Below are 16,424 nucleotides of genomic sequence, written 5' to 3' on the forward strand. Positions count from 1 at the left end.
AATTAATATTAGAGTAAATTTAACTATAGCTGACTGTATGTTGGTTACCAGTGGAAGGCTGGCAGTATTGTTTGTGTGTGGCTCTGTGTTTGTTGTTCAGTATGCTTTATACCAGGGGTGCTCACACTTTTTTGGCTTGAGAGCTACTTTGAAACCCAGCAAGGCCCGGAGATCTACCAGAGTTTTTTTACAATGTTCGAGTCATCATAACATATAACATTTATGTGTACAATGTATGTTAGTGTACCTTGCATAACCGCATGAGCCAATATTGCACAACACAACGTAATTAACTATAAACACTTTTTGTAATTACTTGAGTTTACTTTGATGACTTGCACTGAAGTGAATCAGCCAAGGATGCATAGTCCGGATAGTAGCTGCTGACAGCCAGCCTCAAGCACACTTCCAAATGTTCATCAGTCATGGTGGAATGGTACTTGGACTTAATGATCTTCTTGTAGGAAAAGGCTGACTCACATAAATAAGTGGAGCCCTTCCTGCCTCAGGTGCTCTTATATCCCTGAGGGCCCTATTGCCTTCAAGTGGCTGCAGCTGTGCAGCACACTCTGCTGGATGCCCAGGCCTTACCCTTAAAGGGGCTACTGCTGACTCCACATCTACCTCCTCACCAGATCTTCCTTGATTCCAATACAAGTGGGGGGGGGGGAGCACATCTCTATACAGACCAATGCAAAAACAAGGGAAAGGTGTGGGGGAGGGAAGATCTCTATATAGACATCACATCAAGACCAATGCAAAACCCCTTGCACACAGAACCAACAGATGGAAGTGGGGGGGGGCAGATCTCCATACATACCAGTGCAAAAGCAGGCGAAAGGTAAGTCATCCCCAGGAGAGTCAACGGGGCTCACTCCCAGGGATGCGTGGACAGGAGAGAAGCCTGCCAGCGGCTCCTCTCCAGGACTACTCACGAGTCAGCCCCAGTAGAGTCAATGGGGCTCAGTCCCAGGGATGCTTGGACAGGAGCTCACTCCCAGGAATGCCTCACTCCCAGGGCGGTGCTCACTCCCAGGAATGCGTGGACGGGAGAGAAGCCTGCGATCTACTCATTTTGCCTGGCGATCGACTGGTAGATCGCGATCGACTTATTGAGCACCCCTGCTTTATACAGTGGACCTTTAGACACATTTTTTCCTTAATCCTTAAAATCAGAGCAACGAGCTGCTTGAGGGCCCAATCCTAACCAACTTTCCAGCACTGATGCAGCTGTGCCAATGGGAGGTGGAGGAGCAGTCATGGAGGCCTCCTCAAGGTAAGGGAGCATTTGTTCCCTTACCTTGGGAATGAATCGCTGTTGCATCAGTGCTGGAAAGTTGGTTAAGATTGGGCCCTAAGGAAGTTGTGGATTCTCCCAACACAATAGCCAATCTCTTTAATTAGGCTGATCTGCCAGAACTTCAGATAGTTTCATGGAAAAGAATGGAAAATTCAGTGATTTCCTCCTAATCAACAGAAACATGGCAAAAGTATGTATTTTAGGGTCTATGAATGGTTAACATCAGGAAAAAAAAATACAAACTTTGGATAAAACTGCAATATCCACTTACCTGGAAGTATGTCTCATCACATTCAATATAAATTATTTGTGAAGAATAAACATGTAATATATTCCTTAAATGAACGTTTCATGCATTCATAAGTTTATCCTTTTCACATTTATTCACATGATACGAAAATCAAGGTAAATATAAACACCCTGACCTGATGCTGATATTTTTGTTTGTTTCATAAGAATAAAGGATGTGAATAGTATTCACCAAGGTGATTGCATACTATCATCTTTGGGTGAGCTTGAAAACAATCCATCTATTAGATACTCAAGTGCCTACCTTCACATGATGTTAAACTTGGAAGTGGACCAGAAACCCTCCCTTTAAAAAAAAAAAAAAAAGTCTGCCACAGAGGTGCATCTGATCCAATCTGGAACTGTGGCCTATGGTAATGGGAGGGTTCATATTCTCCCACATGTCAATTTCATGCTGAAAATGCCCCCCAAAGTGGCTCTGTGCAGCAAGTAGCTGCTTCAGAGAGTGATTTTCACTGAGAAAACAAAGGGGAAGTATTAATCCTACCCCTGCCACAGTCTCATGTCAGATCTTGCCTCTACCTGAAGCAGCATATTTTTTGATATAAAATTACCTCTTCTGGTGCACATCCTTGTTAAACCAGTCACTGATGGCTGGGTTTAACATCAGGTATACTTTGGCCCTTGGAGTGTGCCAGAGTGTTTAAAAGGGGGTTACAGGTAACAAACACAAATGAGCTGTAAAAAAATCCACTCTGAGTCAATGAAGGCTGGTTGACCCTTGCCTTAGTTTTCTGCAGCTCCCCCACCCTCTCCACCACCCATTCACTGTGCATGGGGTGGGGGAAGCTCTGAGAGCAAAGCAGCTAAGATGTACTCTAAGGCTTACCTCAGCTAACTGGCATGCCTCTCCATACTAAACATGAGGGTGCCTCAGCACTCTTGCTACTGAAATTAGCAATTGATAACACAGGCCTACAAAATTGAGGGTCAGAAAAGTTTTTCCCAAACTTTATGGTGGTTTGATATGAATTTGGGCTGCTGATTCCAAAAATGGCATCCGTTTCGCCCTATCACATCTCGTTTTGGAGATATAGTATAGCCTCATTAGTGAATGGTTCAAGCAGCTTCCTCATGAGGAAGCCATGGTGTAGGCTTCCTCGTGAGGAAGCTGCTTGAACCATTCACACAAGAGGCTATGCCGTGTCTCCAAAACTAGACGTGATTGGGCAAAATGGATGCCATTTTTGGAATTGGCACCCCAAATACACCCAGGAATTGATGTAACATTTAAGGAAGCAAAATGCGTGTTGGCCTGTGTAATCATTCTCAAGACAACTTTGCTATGTTACTCAAATAACGGCATCGAGTCCATGATGTTGTACATAAGAAATTATTTGTCCATACCTCAAGATAGCTTTGACTAGATTAATAATGTATAAGAAATTATTTTCTTTTTCTTTCTGTTTTTTTCTTAATGGATATATCAGATGTTAAATGGAAGAGCAATATGGGATGCACAGTGGACCCTATTTACATATACCAAGTGGTGTAGTTACCATTGGCTCTGTTGTGGTTCCTATACCAGTTGTGTAAAGATTTGCCTGTATACTTACCATACCACAGATGGGATACCTGACCCTTTGGGACCTATATCATGGCATGCTGAACATGAAACTACATCAGCAGAAGGATTTGCATGAAGGCAACTACAAAGGTGGTGGAAATTGCACCGCATCAAGGATGTGTAGTTCAAGTCTAGTAGAGAATATGTGGCTAGAGAGACCTGCTCTATATAAAATGATACAGTTTTGCACAAAGTGCTGACAGGGCTGACCTATCCATGAGGATGACTGAGGTGATCATTTCAGGCAGTGGGTGGCAGGGGAGACTTGCCTTCACAGCTTCTCCTTCTCCCACTACATCCTGGATCTGAAAAGGAAGAGGGAAATGGAGCGGAACCGTATGTGTGGAGGAGAGGAACGTGATGGGTTAGAGAGATTTCCTACTAGTCATTTTCCCCCAGCCCACAGGTGTACACGTTTGATCTCTGTTGCGTATATGCATCGTTGAGCAGAAACGGTTAATACAAGGTCAGGCCTAAAGATGTGAAGGCCGGCACATTTGTGGGGCTTACTGCTGGGCTCCCACCAGAGCTAGCCCAGCTCTGACCGGTGCTGAGCCAGTGTGCGGCAGGTGCCCAGGTTCCATGGCTCGGCGGTCTCCGTGACCACCGGGCTGCATAATGGGAGATGGGGGCATGGTAGGGGGCATGGGGGAGGCGTTTCAGGGGGAGGGGGAGAGGAGGATCTGTGGAGCTGAGCTCCGCAGGATCCAAGGCGCTCGGGCAGGGCTATTCACCCTACATGAGTGCCTTTACTTTAGCGGCGACCAAACAGTCGACGCTAAAGTGTGTAGCCCCATTGCGGGGCTACTTTGTTCCCTTCTCCCAAGGAGCCTCCTGCGGTAGCGTGGGAGGCGCTGGATCCAGCGGGAGCCTTCCGTGGAGCCGCCGGGTCCCGCAGCTCCATCATACCATTTGCCCAGCAGACATTCTTTGAGCAAGCCTCTTTTAGAGTTGGAATATGAACGTGTAATGGAATCTGTGCAAGGAAAAATTAATGAAGCACTATGTCTTGCGCTACTTGGACAAATGCGATGGACAAATGTGAGAGAAGGAATTATAAATTTTGCTATAACATCACCTCAACCAGTTTTTTTACAAAAGCATTGAAACAGGAGAGAACAGACATACTGCAGAGTATATCAGCTGTACAATATGTGAGGTCCTACAGAAAATTGGGAGTGGTAAAGTATTTGCTTTGCTAACTAACAATGCCAGCAACATGAAAGCAGCATGGGAGATCATAATGGAGAAGTATCCACATATTACTGCAACAGGATGTGCATCTCATGGGCTCAACTTGCTTCTTAATAATATTATGAAACTGGACACTTTTCAAATGATCTCTAGACGAGCAAAAGAAAGTTATAAAATGTGTAAAAGGTACTCATATTGTAGCTGCAGTTTTCAAGAAGAAGCAAGTAGCAAAAATGCAAAGAATAAAATAGTGACACTGAAGCTCTGTAGTCAAACTCAGTGGGCTGGAGTGGTGATCTCCTTTGAAAGTTTACTAAAAAACAAAGAAGCTCTTCAAGAAACAGTAATAGTTGAAGATCTTAAAGTACCCAGGGGTGTAAAAAACACTGTTCTTGATAAGGATGTCTTCTGGGTTCAGCTGCAAAATTCCCTGAAGATTCTAAAGCCGATTGCTGCAGCAATCACTGCATCTGAATCAGATAGTGCACTTTTGTCAGAAATTCCTTATTTAATGACCAAGATAAAAACAACTGTTTTGAAAATCTCAGTATATCTCCACTTACAACTCTAGAAGAAAGTAAAGTGAAAGATTTTATTTTAAAAAGGAAAGAATTTTGTTGCCATCCAATTCATGCTGCTGCAAATCTGCTGGATCCAAGATTCAAAGGTGGAAATATTAAGTGATGATAATAGCACTATTACTGCATTTGACTGGATTACAAAACAAGCATCACATTTAGGATTTGATGTTGGGAAAGTACTTTCAAATGTTGTAGAATATAGAACATCTTCAGGGATTTGGTCCAGGAATGCAATCTGGGATTCTGCCAAAATATTCCTCCTGCAACCTGGCGGCAAGGTCTTTGCACAACACAGCCTCTGAGTCCTCTTGCTTCTCGCCTTCTTCAGATTCCCCCATCTTCTGCAGCATGTGAAAGAATCTGGTCTATGTTTGGAAACACACTAAATCAAGAAGTAAACTGACATGTGAAAGGGTAGAGAAGCTTGTTTCAATCCCAGCAAACCTTCAGTTTTTAGAAGTCCATAATAACTGTGATAATGACAGACACAACAGAGGAGCTGCAGAAGCAGAGACTGAAACTGATACTGATAATTACAGCTCAGAAAATGATTCTGATTAAATTTCATGCCCATTCATTGAAACTTAGACCCACTCCCTTCTATACACTTTCCCCCTCTTCAATTCTTTTTATGAGAATGGGTTTTTTATTTTTATTTCTTACTGTGGAGAGGAAATATGAATAATTATTACTTCTGGATTTTTAAAAATTGTTTTGTGGAGGTTTTCTTGTCTGTTCCACATAAACTAGTAAACAGTTCAGGAGATTGCTGCTCCATTTGTTACAATTACAAATAAATATTATAAAAAAAAAGTAAATTCTGTTTGTAATAATTGTTTGGATACACTATATTTTTAATATGCTAGTTGTGATAATTTTATGCCAAATCAAATTGTCCATAGTCATATTTTATATTCCTAAAGTAACAGAATGACTTTCAATCTGGAAAAGAAAAAAATGCTAATGTAGCATTTTTTCAATTTTTCCAAAAATTTCTGGTTTTTTCCGGAAAAAAAAAAACAGAAAAAACCGGGGTTTTTTCCAAGCTTCACAATTTCCGGAAATTTTACATCTCTAGTCAGGCCACAAGTGACAGTCATCCAAGACAGATTGACAAGAAAGGAACATGGTCTCAAAGTAAGACATGCTGGGTAAGGCAATGGGATCAAATGTTAAATGACAAGAGCATCAGAACACTCTACACATTTTTTCCCAAAATATAAAATTGTTATTAACTCAGTTAAGCTGTAGTTAGAAGATAAATCACAGATCATCTGACTTAAGATGTTCAGGGTACTACAAAACATCTCTGTTTCGTGTAGCTTCTTTAGCTTGTAAAGAATGCTTTAAGAACTGATCAATGGAACAAATTCAAAATTAACGTGTTAATTGAAGATAATACGCAAATACAATTAAATGAAAATGTATACCTGTGATAAATATCTAAATAATATGGCAACCTTCATAAATGCAGACGTTTCCAGTAAGATAAGCAAAATGTTCTGTATCCCAAGAATTAACACAGTAAAAGGAACTTCGGGATAATTAACAGCACCCAAACATATTTAGGTTAATAACATTCCTAAGCAATAACTAAAACATAAACTGCTAACATAAAGACTTCAGGGAGGTAATTAACTTATCATTGGGTAAGCAACAAGAGAAAAGGGTTCGATAAGAACTCACTAGAGTGCCAGCCAAAGCAGTCAATTTTGCAAGTTCCCAGCATTTGGCCTGCCTCCCAGCACTTTTCTCTGGCTTGAGCCATTGCTGTATGCCACAGTGACTGTCTAAGGCAGGGGTGCCCAAACCCTGGCCCTGGTGCCACTTGCGGCCCTCGAGGACTCCCAATGTGGGCCTCAGGGAGCCCCCAGTCTCCAATGAGCCTCTGACCCTCTGGAGATTTGTTGAAGCCCGCACTGGCCCGACGCAACTGCTCTCAGCGTGAGGGGGACTGTTTGACCTTTCGCGTGAGCTGTGGGCTCCTTCCACTGCTTGTTGTTTCATGTCTCTGATGCAGCAGTGGCAGCAAAGGAAAGGCCAGCCTTGCTTTGTACAAGGCCTTTTATAGGCCTTGAGCTATTGCAAGACCTTGATTCATTCACATAAGTTCCATCTCTAATATATTCATTTATGTAAATTTATTCAAATTTTAAATGTAAATTAATTCTTTTTTCCCCAGGGCACAGTGTCAGAGAGATGATGTGACCCTCCTGCCAAAAACTTTGGACACCTGGTCTAAGGGATTCAATTGTGCTGCCCTGCCTATTTATTTGAAGCTGCCATTTGATATCTGTGCATGCACACACACACACACAGATATTATGTAGTTCTTAAGATGGTGCCAAGAGAGGGAGAAAGAGAAGCAGGAAGCAGCCCAAGTTGCCTGTACAAGCTGAGTATCCATTGTTTGGGTCCAATATACAAATAGCAGAGATTGAAATACAAATACTTGGTCCATTTTGCAACCCTAATGCTATCCATGTTGTGCCCCTTACTACAGAAGAGTTTAAAGTTGCTCTATGAATCCTATTTTTGAGTTTAATGTTGTTATGGTATCCTCAATCTCAAGTTTCCATATTATTTTCTCCCCCTTTCCTTTTTCTAGGGAGGTCAGAGTGGTGTTTTAGCCCACAAGTCAGCAATGAGGGTTCACTTGAGACTGTATGACTTACTGATGTCCCCACCCAGCCCTACGAATGTAAAAGCTTAACATGGGTTTGAAAGTAAATGTCTCATGTCTGTATTCAATACTTATTCACTGGCTATCTCTTCCCAGGAGCCACAGTATACTTAACAGAGCAATCTTATGCTTGTCTACTCCAAAGTAAGTCTCACTGAGTTAAATGGGGTCCACTTACCTCCTCTGTGAATGTCATTCTGCTACCTTGCTTTCAAAGAGTTGCAGGAAATCTCAGAGAGAAGGTAAGAAGGAGTAATCGATGGATCAGGAGTGTGTTTAGTTTCTCTGTAATAACTACCTTTGTCACACAGGCAAGTAGATCTGGGCTCCCCAACAGGAAGCCTGGTAGACCTTTGCTCCAAAGACATTTCTGGCTGTTACCACTCTCCCCCTGCTCTGTTTTGCCTCCTCTCCCTTTGGGAAGGGGTAGGGCCCTTGAGAGAGGGGTAAAGGGGGTAATTTGTACCCAGGCTCAGGGTAAAAAAGGGGGCCTAGGTGCCAAAGGAGGGGGCCCAGAAATTTCCTAGGATCTTACATTTTCCAGTCTCACATGGAATCACTGGCCTCGCAGGATGCTGGAGGCACAAGGCAGCAGTTAACTGCAGTGAGCCATACACACTGGGCCCAGGAATGTATGCATGACACTCCCTAACACAGCTGTCAAATGTGGGAGGAAAGGGGCCTGCTCCTGCTCTCTGGCTTGTAGAACTGCTTACCATGAAGGAATGTATAGGAGCTCAGGACACAGCTGCAGGGCTACAGCTGCCGCAGAAGCAATTTTTGGTACACACAGGACACTTCCTGTTCTGGTGTGAGCCGAAATAGGACAGTGCTCATTTTCTGCAAGGATTTTCTATATTGGAAAGATTTTAGTGTATCTTTGCTGGCTGCAGGAAGACCTGGGCTCTGCATTGGCAAGCCTGGGCTCCAAAGACTCTTCTGGTTGTGGCCATCCTCCTGCTGGCCCCTGTCCTGCCCACCCCCACTGCCACCTCCCTGGGTCTGTCTGGCCCCCTCCTCCTTTGGGAAGGGGCCTACAGGAAACCTGGCACCCCCTGCTCCCATTCCTCTTGGAGGCCTTGCAAGAGGGCCAGGAGGAGCGTCCTTGTGGATGCAGCCTGCCAGTCGGGGTCAGAGAGAGCCCCAGTTGCTGAAGCTGGGCCTCTGCACGTTCAAAGGGGGCTTGGCCTCGTTGGCCGCCTGGTGTAACCTCGCTGAGCGCTTTCCAGCGCTCTTCTCCGCCTGCTCACAAAGGAGCCCGGGGAGGGGGTTCTCCATGGGGGGAGCTCCTCCCCAGCCCCCTCTAGGCCAGGGTTTCTGGGAAGGGACGGTGCTGTCCCCCCACCTCTCCCTGAGGCGCTCCAGGCACCTTCGCGTCTGCCTGCCTGCCTGCCTGCCTGCCTGCAGCAGCCCCAGTGCAGGAGGCGGCCCTGGCTGCAGCCCTCCCCCGTCAGTGGAAAGTTGTGGCTCCCCCTTTCCAGCCTCCTGCTGCGTGGGGGCGGCTGGGCTTTTCCCTCTCGCTGCTGTGGCCCTTTAAGAGCGCGGGGCTGGAGCCGCACCGCCTATGCCCGGGTGGGCTGGGCTGGGAGGAGTCCTGCATCTGCAAACTCCGGACTGGGAAAGAGCGAAGGCGGCAGGGCTGGGAGAGGAAGAGGAAGCGCGCGCCTAGCCCGCTGCCTGCACAGCCCCGACTCTGCCCTGCACGCGTGCAGTCCCTGCGAGTGCACCAGCCCTCCGGGGAAGGAGGAAGGGGCTCCTTCGTGGCTTCGCTCCGCGATCGGCACTTTTTGGGGGGCTGCTGAGGACCAGCACGATGCCCCGGAAGAGTATCTCGGAAGTGAAGGTGCTCGATGTGCAGAAGAGGCGAATTCCCAACAAGCACTATGTAAGTGTGGGGGGTCACTGGGGCTTGGGGTGGAGGAGGAAAGAGCAGGACCCCAGTCGCCTCCTTGCTTCCCATGCGCTGCCCCGGCTCTTCTTCTGAAGATCCTACACAGGCAAGCAGGTTTCCCTGTGGGATAAAGTGGCGGTCAGCCTCTCTGGCCAGGAGATCTCCTCCTTCCCCATAGTCCTTTCTGTGTGGTCCCCTCCCTTCGCTGTCGGATCCAGTGTGTGCATGAAGGTTGGAACTGGAATATTTTGTTTGTGCATATACTGTGACTTCCCAGCAAACTGGGCAGGAAGTTCTGGCAGCCTGCACCTTTCTGTCTGTCTGTCTGTCACCCACCCACGCACCCACCAGTCTGTCTCCCACTCACCCACCCACCAGTGATGCCTTTGCAAAGGCAAGGCTACAATGTTGAGCAGGACCCCTTCAGACAGTGGAGCCAGTGCTCTGGACAGTCCTGTGGTGGGATGGGAAGGGTTACATCTCTCATGCATTTTGTTTTAAAAGTGTGCTTGAAATGAAGCTGCTGGAGGGATCTGGACAGCAGCTGCTCTCTTGGCAGAGTTTGTGCTACATGAGTTTTTGCTCTTGGAAAGGAAAGTAGGGACTTCTCTTCCAGATTCATGTTCCCAGCCATGAACACCAGGCTCCGGTTTTATGGAGAATGCAGTATGCCTGCCCCATGATATACATAGTGTGGTGTGTGTGAGAGAGGAAGAGAGGTTTGCTTGGATTTCAAAATGTTGAAGGCAAGAAGACCTCAAGTATTCCCTGACTTCTTGCCTGCTCTGCTGTGCAGGCACTAAATGCTGTGGGCACCTTGGTGCTATGTGTCAGAACTGTCTGTCTGGTGCTTGTGCCCTTTGGGGCTGGTGACTGGCAGGCTAGATGCTGCAGTGTGTCATTTCAGCTACACAGGGCATGTCTGCTGAATGCAAACATTCCTTCTGGCAGGATCTCTTTTTCCCACCATTAATATCCTCCTTACCCCTTGATAAACCTAGGGTGAAGTGCTTAGCATGATAAATATGCACTGCAGAGTGTGTGGGAAAGAATTCTCTACCCAAAAGAGTTGGCTGGAGACTGAACTGTGTGAAAGAATCCAGGGCAATGCTTAATTCACAGCAAAATTAGGAGCCATAGGAGTAAACTGTGCAGATGGAAACTTCAGCGTCGGAAAGTTGTACTTGACATATGGGAAGCTAGTTTTCTGGGAATAATGTAAAAGAGAGTTGAGCAGGAGGCAGTCAGGATGCGGAGGAGAACAAGGAGTGGATGGTAGTATAGGCTGAAACAGGATCAGAGAATACAAATTTTCTAACTCCATACCCTTGTGCTGCAGCAAGAAGCTTCTGTGTACTACTGAACAGATGAAACCACGAATTGATGTGTGATATCTTTAACAGGACCTACTTTTGATTGTGTAGATATATTTACATTTTTCCATTACAAAAGCTCTTAATGATCAGGAATGGTTTTTTGTTTTGTGATCACTAGACATGAGAGTCCAGGAGTCTGTGATAGTTCAATTGTTTCATTGTAGAACCCTCAATGTATACAATACTATGCTTAAGGGATTCAGAAATAAAAAACAGGCCTGGTTCCCAGGAAGCTTTCAGTCTAAATTTTGATAGTAGGGAAGACAAATAGAAAAAGGGAGGGTTGAGAGAGAGAAGGTGGAGCAAGGGTACCAAGGGATGAATGTGAGCAAATACAGCTGCATGTTCTTAGACTTGGCTGTGATTGCGGATGGGAGTTCTTTACTTTGCAGAATGTTACTTATCTTGATTATCTCTTTTCACATTGCGTACTTGATAGACACTCCTGATATTGGATGTCTCATAGGACTGAGCTAGGTCTTTTTATTTATTTTTTGCTTCTTGTGTGCAGTGCTAAGCATATCTTTAACCTAAGGACATCTGGTTTCTTTATTAGAACAGCTTCATCTTCTTCTGAAGTTTCCACCACAGTCTACCAGAGACTGCAATTCTGTAGCAGTTCTGTGTGGCCTGTTGTAGTATGCAGAAAATATATGCAAAGGGGGGGGGGGAAGAATCTAGGGTAGTCAATGCCATTATTACGCTGAAGGCATGTAACATGCATGTTGCATACAAAGATCTCTAATGTATGAAAGAGGAAGAGTGAATCATTTGAGAGAGACAGTTTTGAAGGGTTTATCTTCTATTGCCCACAATGCTAAAGCTAGTTTTCCATTAGACAGTTGAAGCAAATCAGTTTGGTGGTAATAGATTTTTCAGTTGACATATCCTTAATACTGTAGTTGATTTGTATTCCCTAATGGACTTCTGAATCTAAAATGAGGTAATCCTGTTTCCTAACAAATGAGGATTGGGTAATCTCTATAGCGTTACTTGTAACGGGACTGCTTTATATGTGATGCCAAATGACACTTGGGTGTTATGAGAATGCTTTCTCTTTTCTCCTGCTTAATTTTTGTGGAACATTGTATGCACCTGAACTACAGGCAAACCTTGCACATGGTCCTCCTATCCTTTGTGATAGCAGATGTCTGGTGTAGGCTGGCCTACTCCCATAGGAACAGTATTTGCTAATTTAGGCTTCTAACCCCTGTTCATAGGACCTGAAGCTCATTTGCACATTGAAGTCAAGTCACCTCTTTCATTTTTGTGAGAGAAACTACATTTGAAAAACAATATAAATACAAACAAAACAACTGCAAAGAGAAACCAAGACATACGTTTTTAGGACAATTACAAGGGGAAACTGATATATAATAGACCCTTAGTATCTGTGGACTTGGCATCTGTGGATTCCATCATCCACAGATGCTGAGCCTGTGACTCAGAGGCCCTCCAGAATGCAATCGGAAGCCATTTCCAGTCACGTCTGGCAGGTGTTATGAGGTGCTTGGAGGCCTGCGGCCCCACTCCATGGGCCTTCCCTGGCCTCAGAACACTCTTTGACATGAGCAGAAGCTATCCATGGTTCATGGACATGACTACTGGGTTGTGTCTGGGAGGTGTTCTGAGGCCAGGGAAAGCCTGTGGTGTGGGCTGCAGGCCTCACTGCACCTTAGAGCACCTTCCAGATGCAACTTCAAGTGACTTCCATTTGCATCAGAGAGGTGTTCTGAGGAGGGAGGCTTGTGGAGTGGGCCACGGGCCCAGTGTGGCCTCTGGAGATCCCGGTGCGGTCCCAACATAATTGTGTTCCGTTACAGATTCCAGCATCCCCCTGGAATGAATCCCCTGTGGATACCAAGGCCTGCTGTATCTGTTCCCCTCCAAAAGGAGGGGGAAATAAAAAAGGAACTATCTTATAAAGATATTTAAGCAATTTATAGTATTTCATATTTCACATGCTTTATTATGTCTAAGAAAAGCTTCCAACTGTCCACAGATATATCCATTCATAGTTATTGTCTGTAAGCCATTCTATGTGTTGGCAACCTTCAGTCTCGAAAGACTATGGTATCGCGCTCTGAAAGGTGGTTCTGGAACAGCATCTAGTGTGGCTAAAAAGGCCAATTCGGGAGTGACAATCCCTTCCACACTGGGAGCAAGTGCAGTCTGTCCCTGGTCTGTCTCCCTGGCTATGGGTCTTCCTACTTTGCCTCTTTGCCTCAGACTGTTGGCCAAGTGTCTCTTCAAACTGGGAAAGGCCATGCTGCACAGCCTGCCTCCAAGCGGGCCGCTCAGAGGCCAGGGTTTCCCACTTGTTGAGGTCCACTCCTAAGGCCTTCAGATCCCTCTTGCAGATGTCCTTGTATCGCAGCTGTGGTCTACCTGTAGAGCTCTTTCCTTGCACAAGTTCTCCATAGAGGAGATCCTTTGGGATCCGGCCATCATCCATTCTCACAACATGACCGAGCCAACGCAGGCGTCTCTGTTTCAGCAGTGCATACTTGCTAGGGATTCCAGCACGTTCCAGGACTGTGTTGTTTGGAACTTTGTCCTGCCAGGTGATGCCGAGGATCCGTCGGAGGCAGCGCATGTGGAAAGCGTTCAGTTTCCTCTCACTCATAAGTCAATAAAATCAAAGTCTTCAATCCATTGATTAATGATTGGGAATTACTTCAAATTTTTCAATATCAATCTTTTTGCTACTGTATGGGCACAGAGAGTCCATTTCTAAGAGTGATTGAGTCTGAGAAGCAGATAATGCTGCAGGACCATATTTAGAATGAAAAGATGCTACAATTGAAAGTATTGCCACTTAGTAGATGATTGCAATTCATATCTGGCCATCAACCTTGAAAATGAAAGGAACTCTTGATCATGATGGATTAATTCAGTGGTTCTGAAACTGTGAGTTTGGGATCCACCAGTGGGTCGTGACATTCAACATGGTGTACCTTGACAATTTAACACCTTGCCAGTGTGCTGTGAGATGAAAAATTATTATTATTATTATTAATTATTAACAGTATTTATATACCGCTTTTCAACGAAAAGTTCACAAAACGGTTTACAGAGAAAAATCAAATAACTAAATGGCTCCCTGTCCCAAAAGGGCTCACAATCTAAAAAGATGTAAATGAATACCAGCAGACAGCCACTAGAAAAGACACTGCTGGGGTGAGGTGGGCCAGTTACTCTCCCCTGCTAAAAAAAAGGAGCACCCACTTGAAAAAGTGCCTATTACCCAATTAGCAGGGGTTAATTGGATGAACATTACTGGTATAAAACTAAGATCATAAGATGAATGATAATTGCAACAACTTAAAATAAATCTTAGGTGGTGCAGATCCCCATGAAAATTTCCTAAACTAAATATAAAGTTTATTAATATATGTGGTATATAAAAGAAAGTTGTACTTGAAACATAGATTATATGTGGTATGTTTATTTCAAGTGTATTTACACTTAACCAAAGGGACAGATTTAAAGGTGCCTATCTTTCCAAGTTCAGAGATATATTATGTATCAATTTATTATACAATCATCTGTGTTGTATCCCTAAGAATTTAAATTCCTAGCGACTTAGTAACATCAGGGCACCATTGAAATTGCCATGCGTTGAATACATGCTATAAAATACTATCTCCCAGTGGCATAACTTCAGATTTAGATCAATTAATCAATAACTGTGCATAGAGCCTGAAGGTCATTTGCTTATTGGTCATCACCTTTATTGTATTTAACCACATACCACTGTAAGAAAATATTGATTTGCCTGTTAGATGGGAAGATTCTTTGCATATTTCTCCTTATTTACAACTTGCACACTGTTGTGCATGAATAATCTCTCATAAGAATTACCTTATTGAATCAAACTAGTTCTGTATTTTGTATATTGAAACTAATGCTCAGATTCGTCACTGTGGCCATAGATGTGAGGCATGTGAATTGCTCATAAAGAGGCTGGAACTGCAGGTTACTGGAGCAAATGCATGGATTGCTTCCAAGCCAGAATTCACTGATGGAGAATCCAGGTGGAAAGGGGGTGCTTAACTTTTACTGCAGACACTCTTCTCTGAAGCAAATGTCCCTTCAAGCCATTCCTTCCTCCCCCAAATTTAGTCTTGGAGGCTGGCTGGGGAGAAAATAGACTGAAGACAGGGGAGAACTGATCTATAAGAAAGAACTATGGCCAAGGAAAGCATTAAGGATCTTCTCTGGTTCTCTACTGTAAGAATTTACACATGTGTATGCGCACATGCATTACAAGACAGTTGGTGGTTTATTCCCATCTTGTGGGTTCTCAAGAAATCTCAGTATCCCTGACATGGTTCAGATATTATGTTTATGTGGTAGATTGCTTATCTGGGGCAGTTTGCACAGAGGAAGAAAATATATACTGTATGAACTAGACCCGAGTCTCAGTCTTGTGCATGCAGAACTTTTCCTGTGTTGTCCTTGTTCAAGCTATTTATGGTGGGGGGAAAAATTGATTGTTGATGATGTCATAAGCTGTCAGAGCTGAAATACAGAAACTTGCCTTCCCTCTTGGCAGCTAGTAACCTTCTCCCCCTTCCAACAATAGAATTACAAATAATAATAAAAAAAATTCACTACAAATATGTTCATGCTTTTTAGATTTATTTGAAATGATTTTTTTAACCCTTGAAAAGATGATTAAGATTCAAGTTTCTGTAATTCAGCTGTTTCAATCCTTGGTTCATTTATCTCCTTGCAGAATAATTCCGTACAGTAGATGTCTTCCACCTTTTCTAGAAGTTTTCTACCCTATCTTCTGCACATATGCCTTTGACTTATGCTAACACATGGAAACATAGGGTAATGTTTCATTTGAAGCCAGTTGCTTCTGTTTTGCTGCCTGCAAAACGCCACCGTCTTTTGAAGGGGTGTGTCTAAGACAAGAGACAATTGGACATCTTTTTCAGTTTCTGAAACTTTTTTTCTAGCCCTGGGTACCCAAACCCCGGCCCTGAGGCCACTTGCGGCCCTTGAGGACTCCCAATCCAGCCCTCAGGGAGTCTCCAATGAGTCTCTGGTCCTCTGGAGATTTGCTGGAGCCTGCGCTGGCCTGATGCAACTGCTCTCAGCATGACAGCCAACTGTTCGACCTCTCACATGAGCTGTGGGACGAGGGTTCCCTCCACTGCTTGCTTTTTCACATCTTTGATGCAGCTGTGGCAGCAAAGGAAAGGCTAGCCTTGCTTTGTGCAAGGCCTTTTATAGGCCTTGAGCTATTGCAAGACCTTCATTCATTCATAAAAGTTCCATCTCTAATATATTCATTTATGTAAATTTATTCAAATTTGAAATGTAAATTAATTCATTTTTTCCCAGCCCTTGACACAGAGTCTGAGAGATGATGTGACCCTCCTGTCAAAAAGTTTGGACTCCCCTGATCTAGCCTCTAGAAATTTGGAGCTCCTGTTTACCACTATATCTTCAGAGAAAGATTGTAGCCGGTGTCTAATCTCCATTCTTTGCACGATGTATTCTCTCTTC

General features: G+C 44.2%; 1 protein-coding gene across 2 annotated transcripts in view; it reads left to right on the plus strand.

Moving 5' to 3' along the window:
• The first annotated feature begins 9,269 nt into the window (after nt 1-9,269).
• Nucleotides 9,270-16,424, plus strand: part of SH3PXD2B (SH3 and PX domains 2B) — a 151,030-nt gene continuing 143,875 nt past the window's right edge. For both annotated transcript variants that reach the window (XM_066617240.1, XM_066617242.1), the window contains exon 1: nt 9,270-9,519. In XM_066617240.1, coding sequence (XP_066473337.1) covers nt 9,448-9,519 — 72 coding nt within the window. In that variant the 5' untranslated portion in view covers nt 9,270-9,447. The remainder of the gene's footprint in view (nt 9,520-16,424) is intronic.

Source organism: Tiliqua scincoides, chromosome 2 (genome assembly GCF_035046505.1).
Source record: "Tiliqua scincoides isolate rTilSci1 chromosome 2, rTilSci1.hap2, whole genome shotgun sequence".
Taxonomy (NCBI): Eukaryota; Metazoa; Chordata; class Lepidosauria; order Squamata; family Scincidae; genus Tiliqua; species Tiliqua scincoides.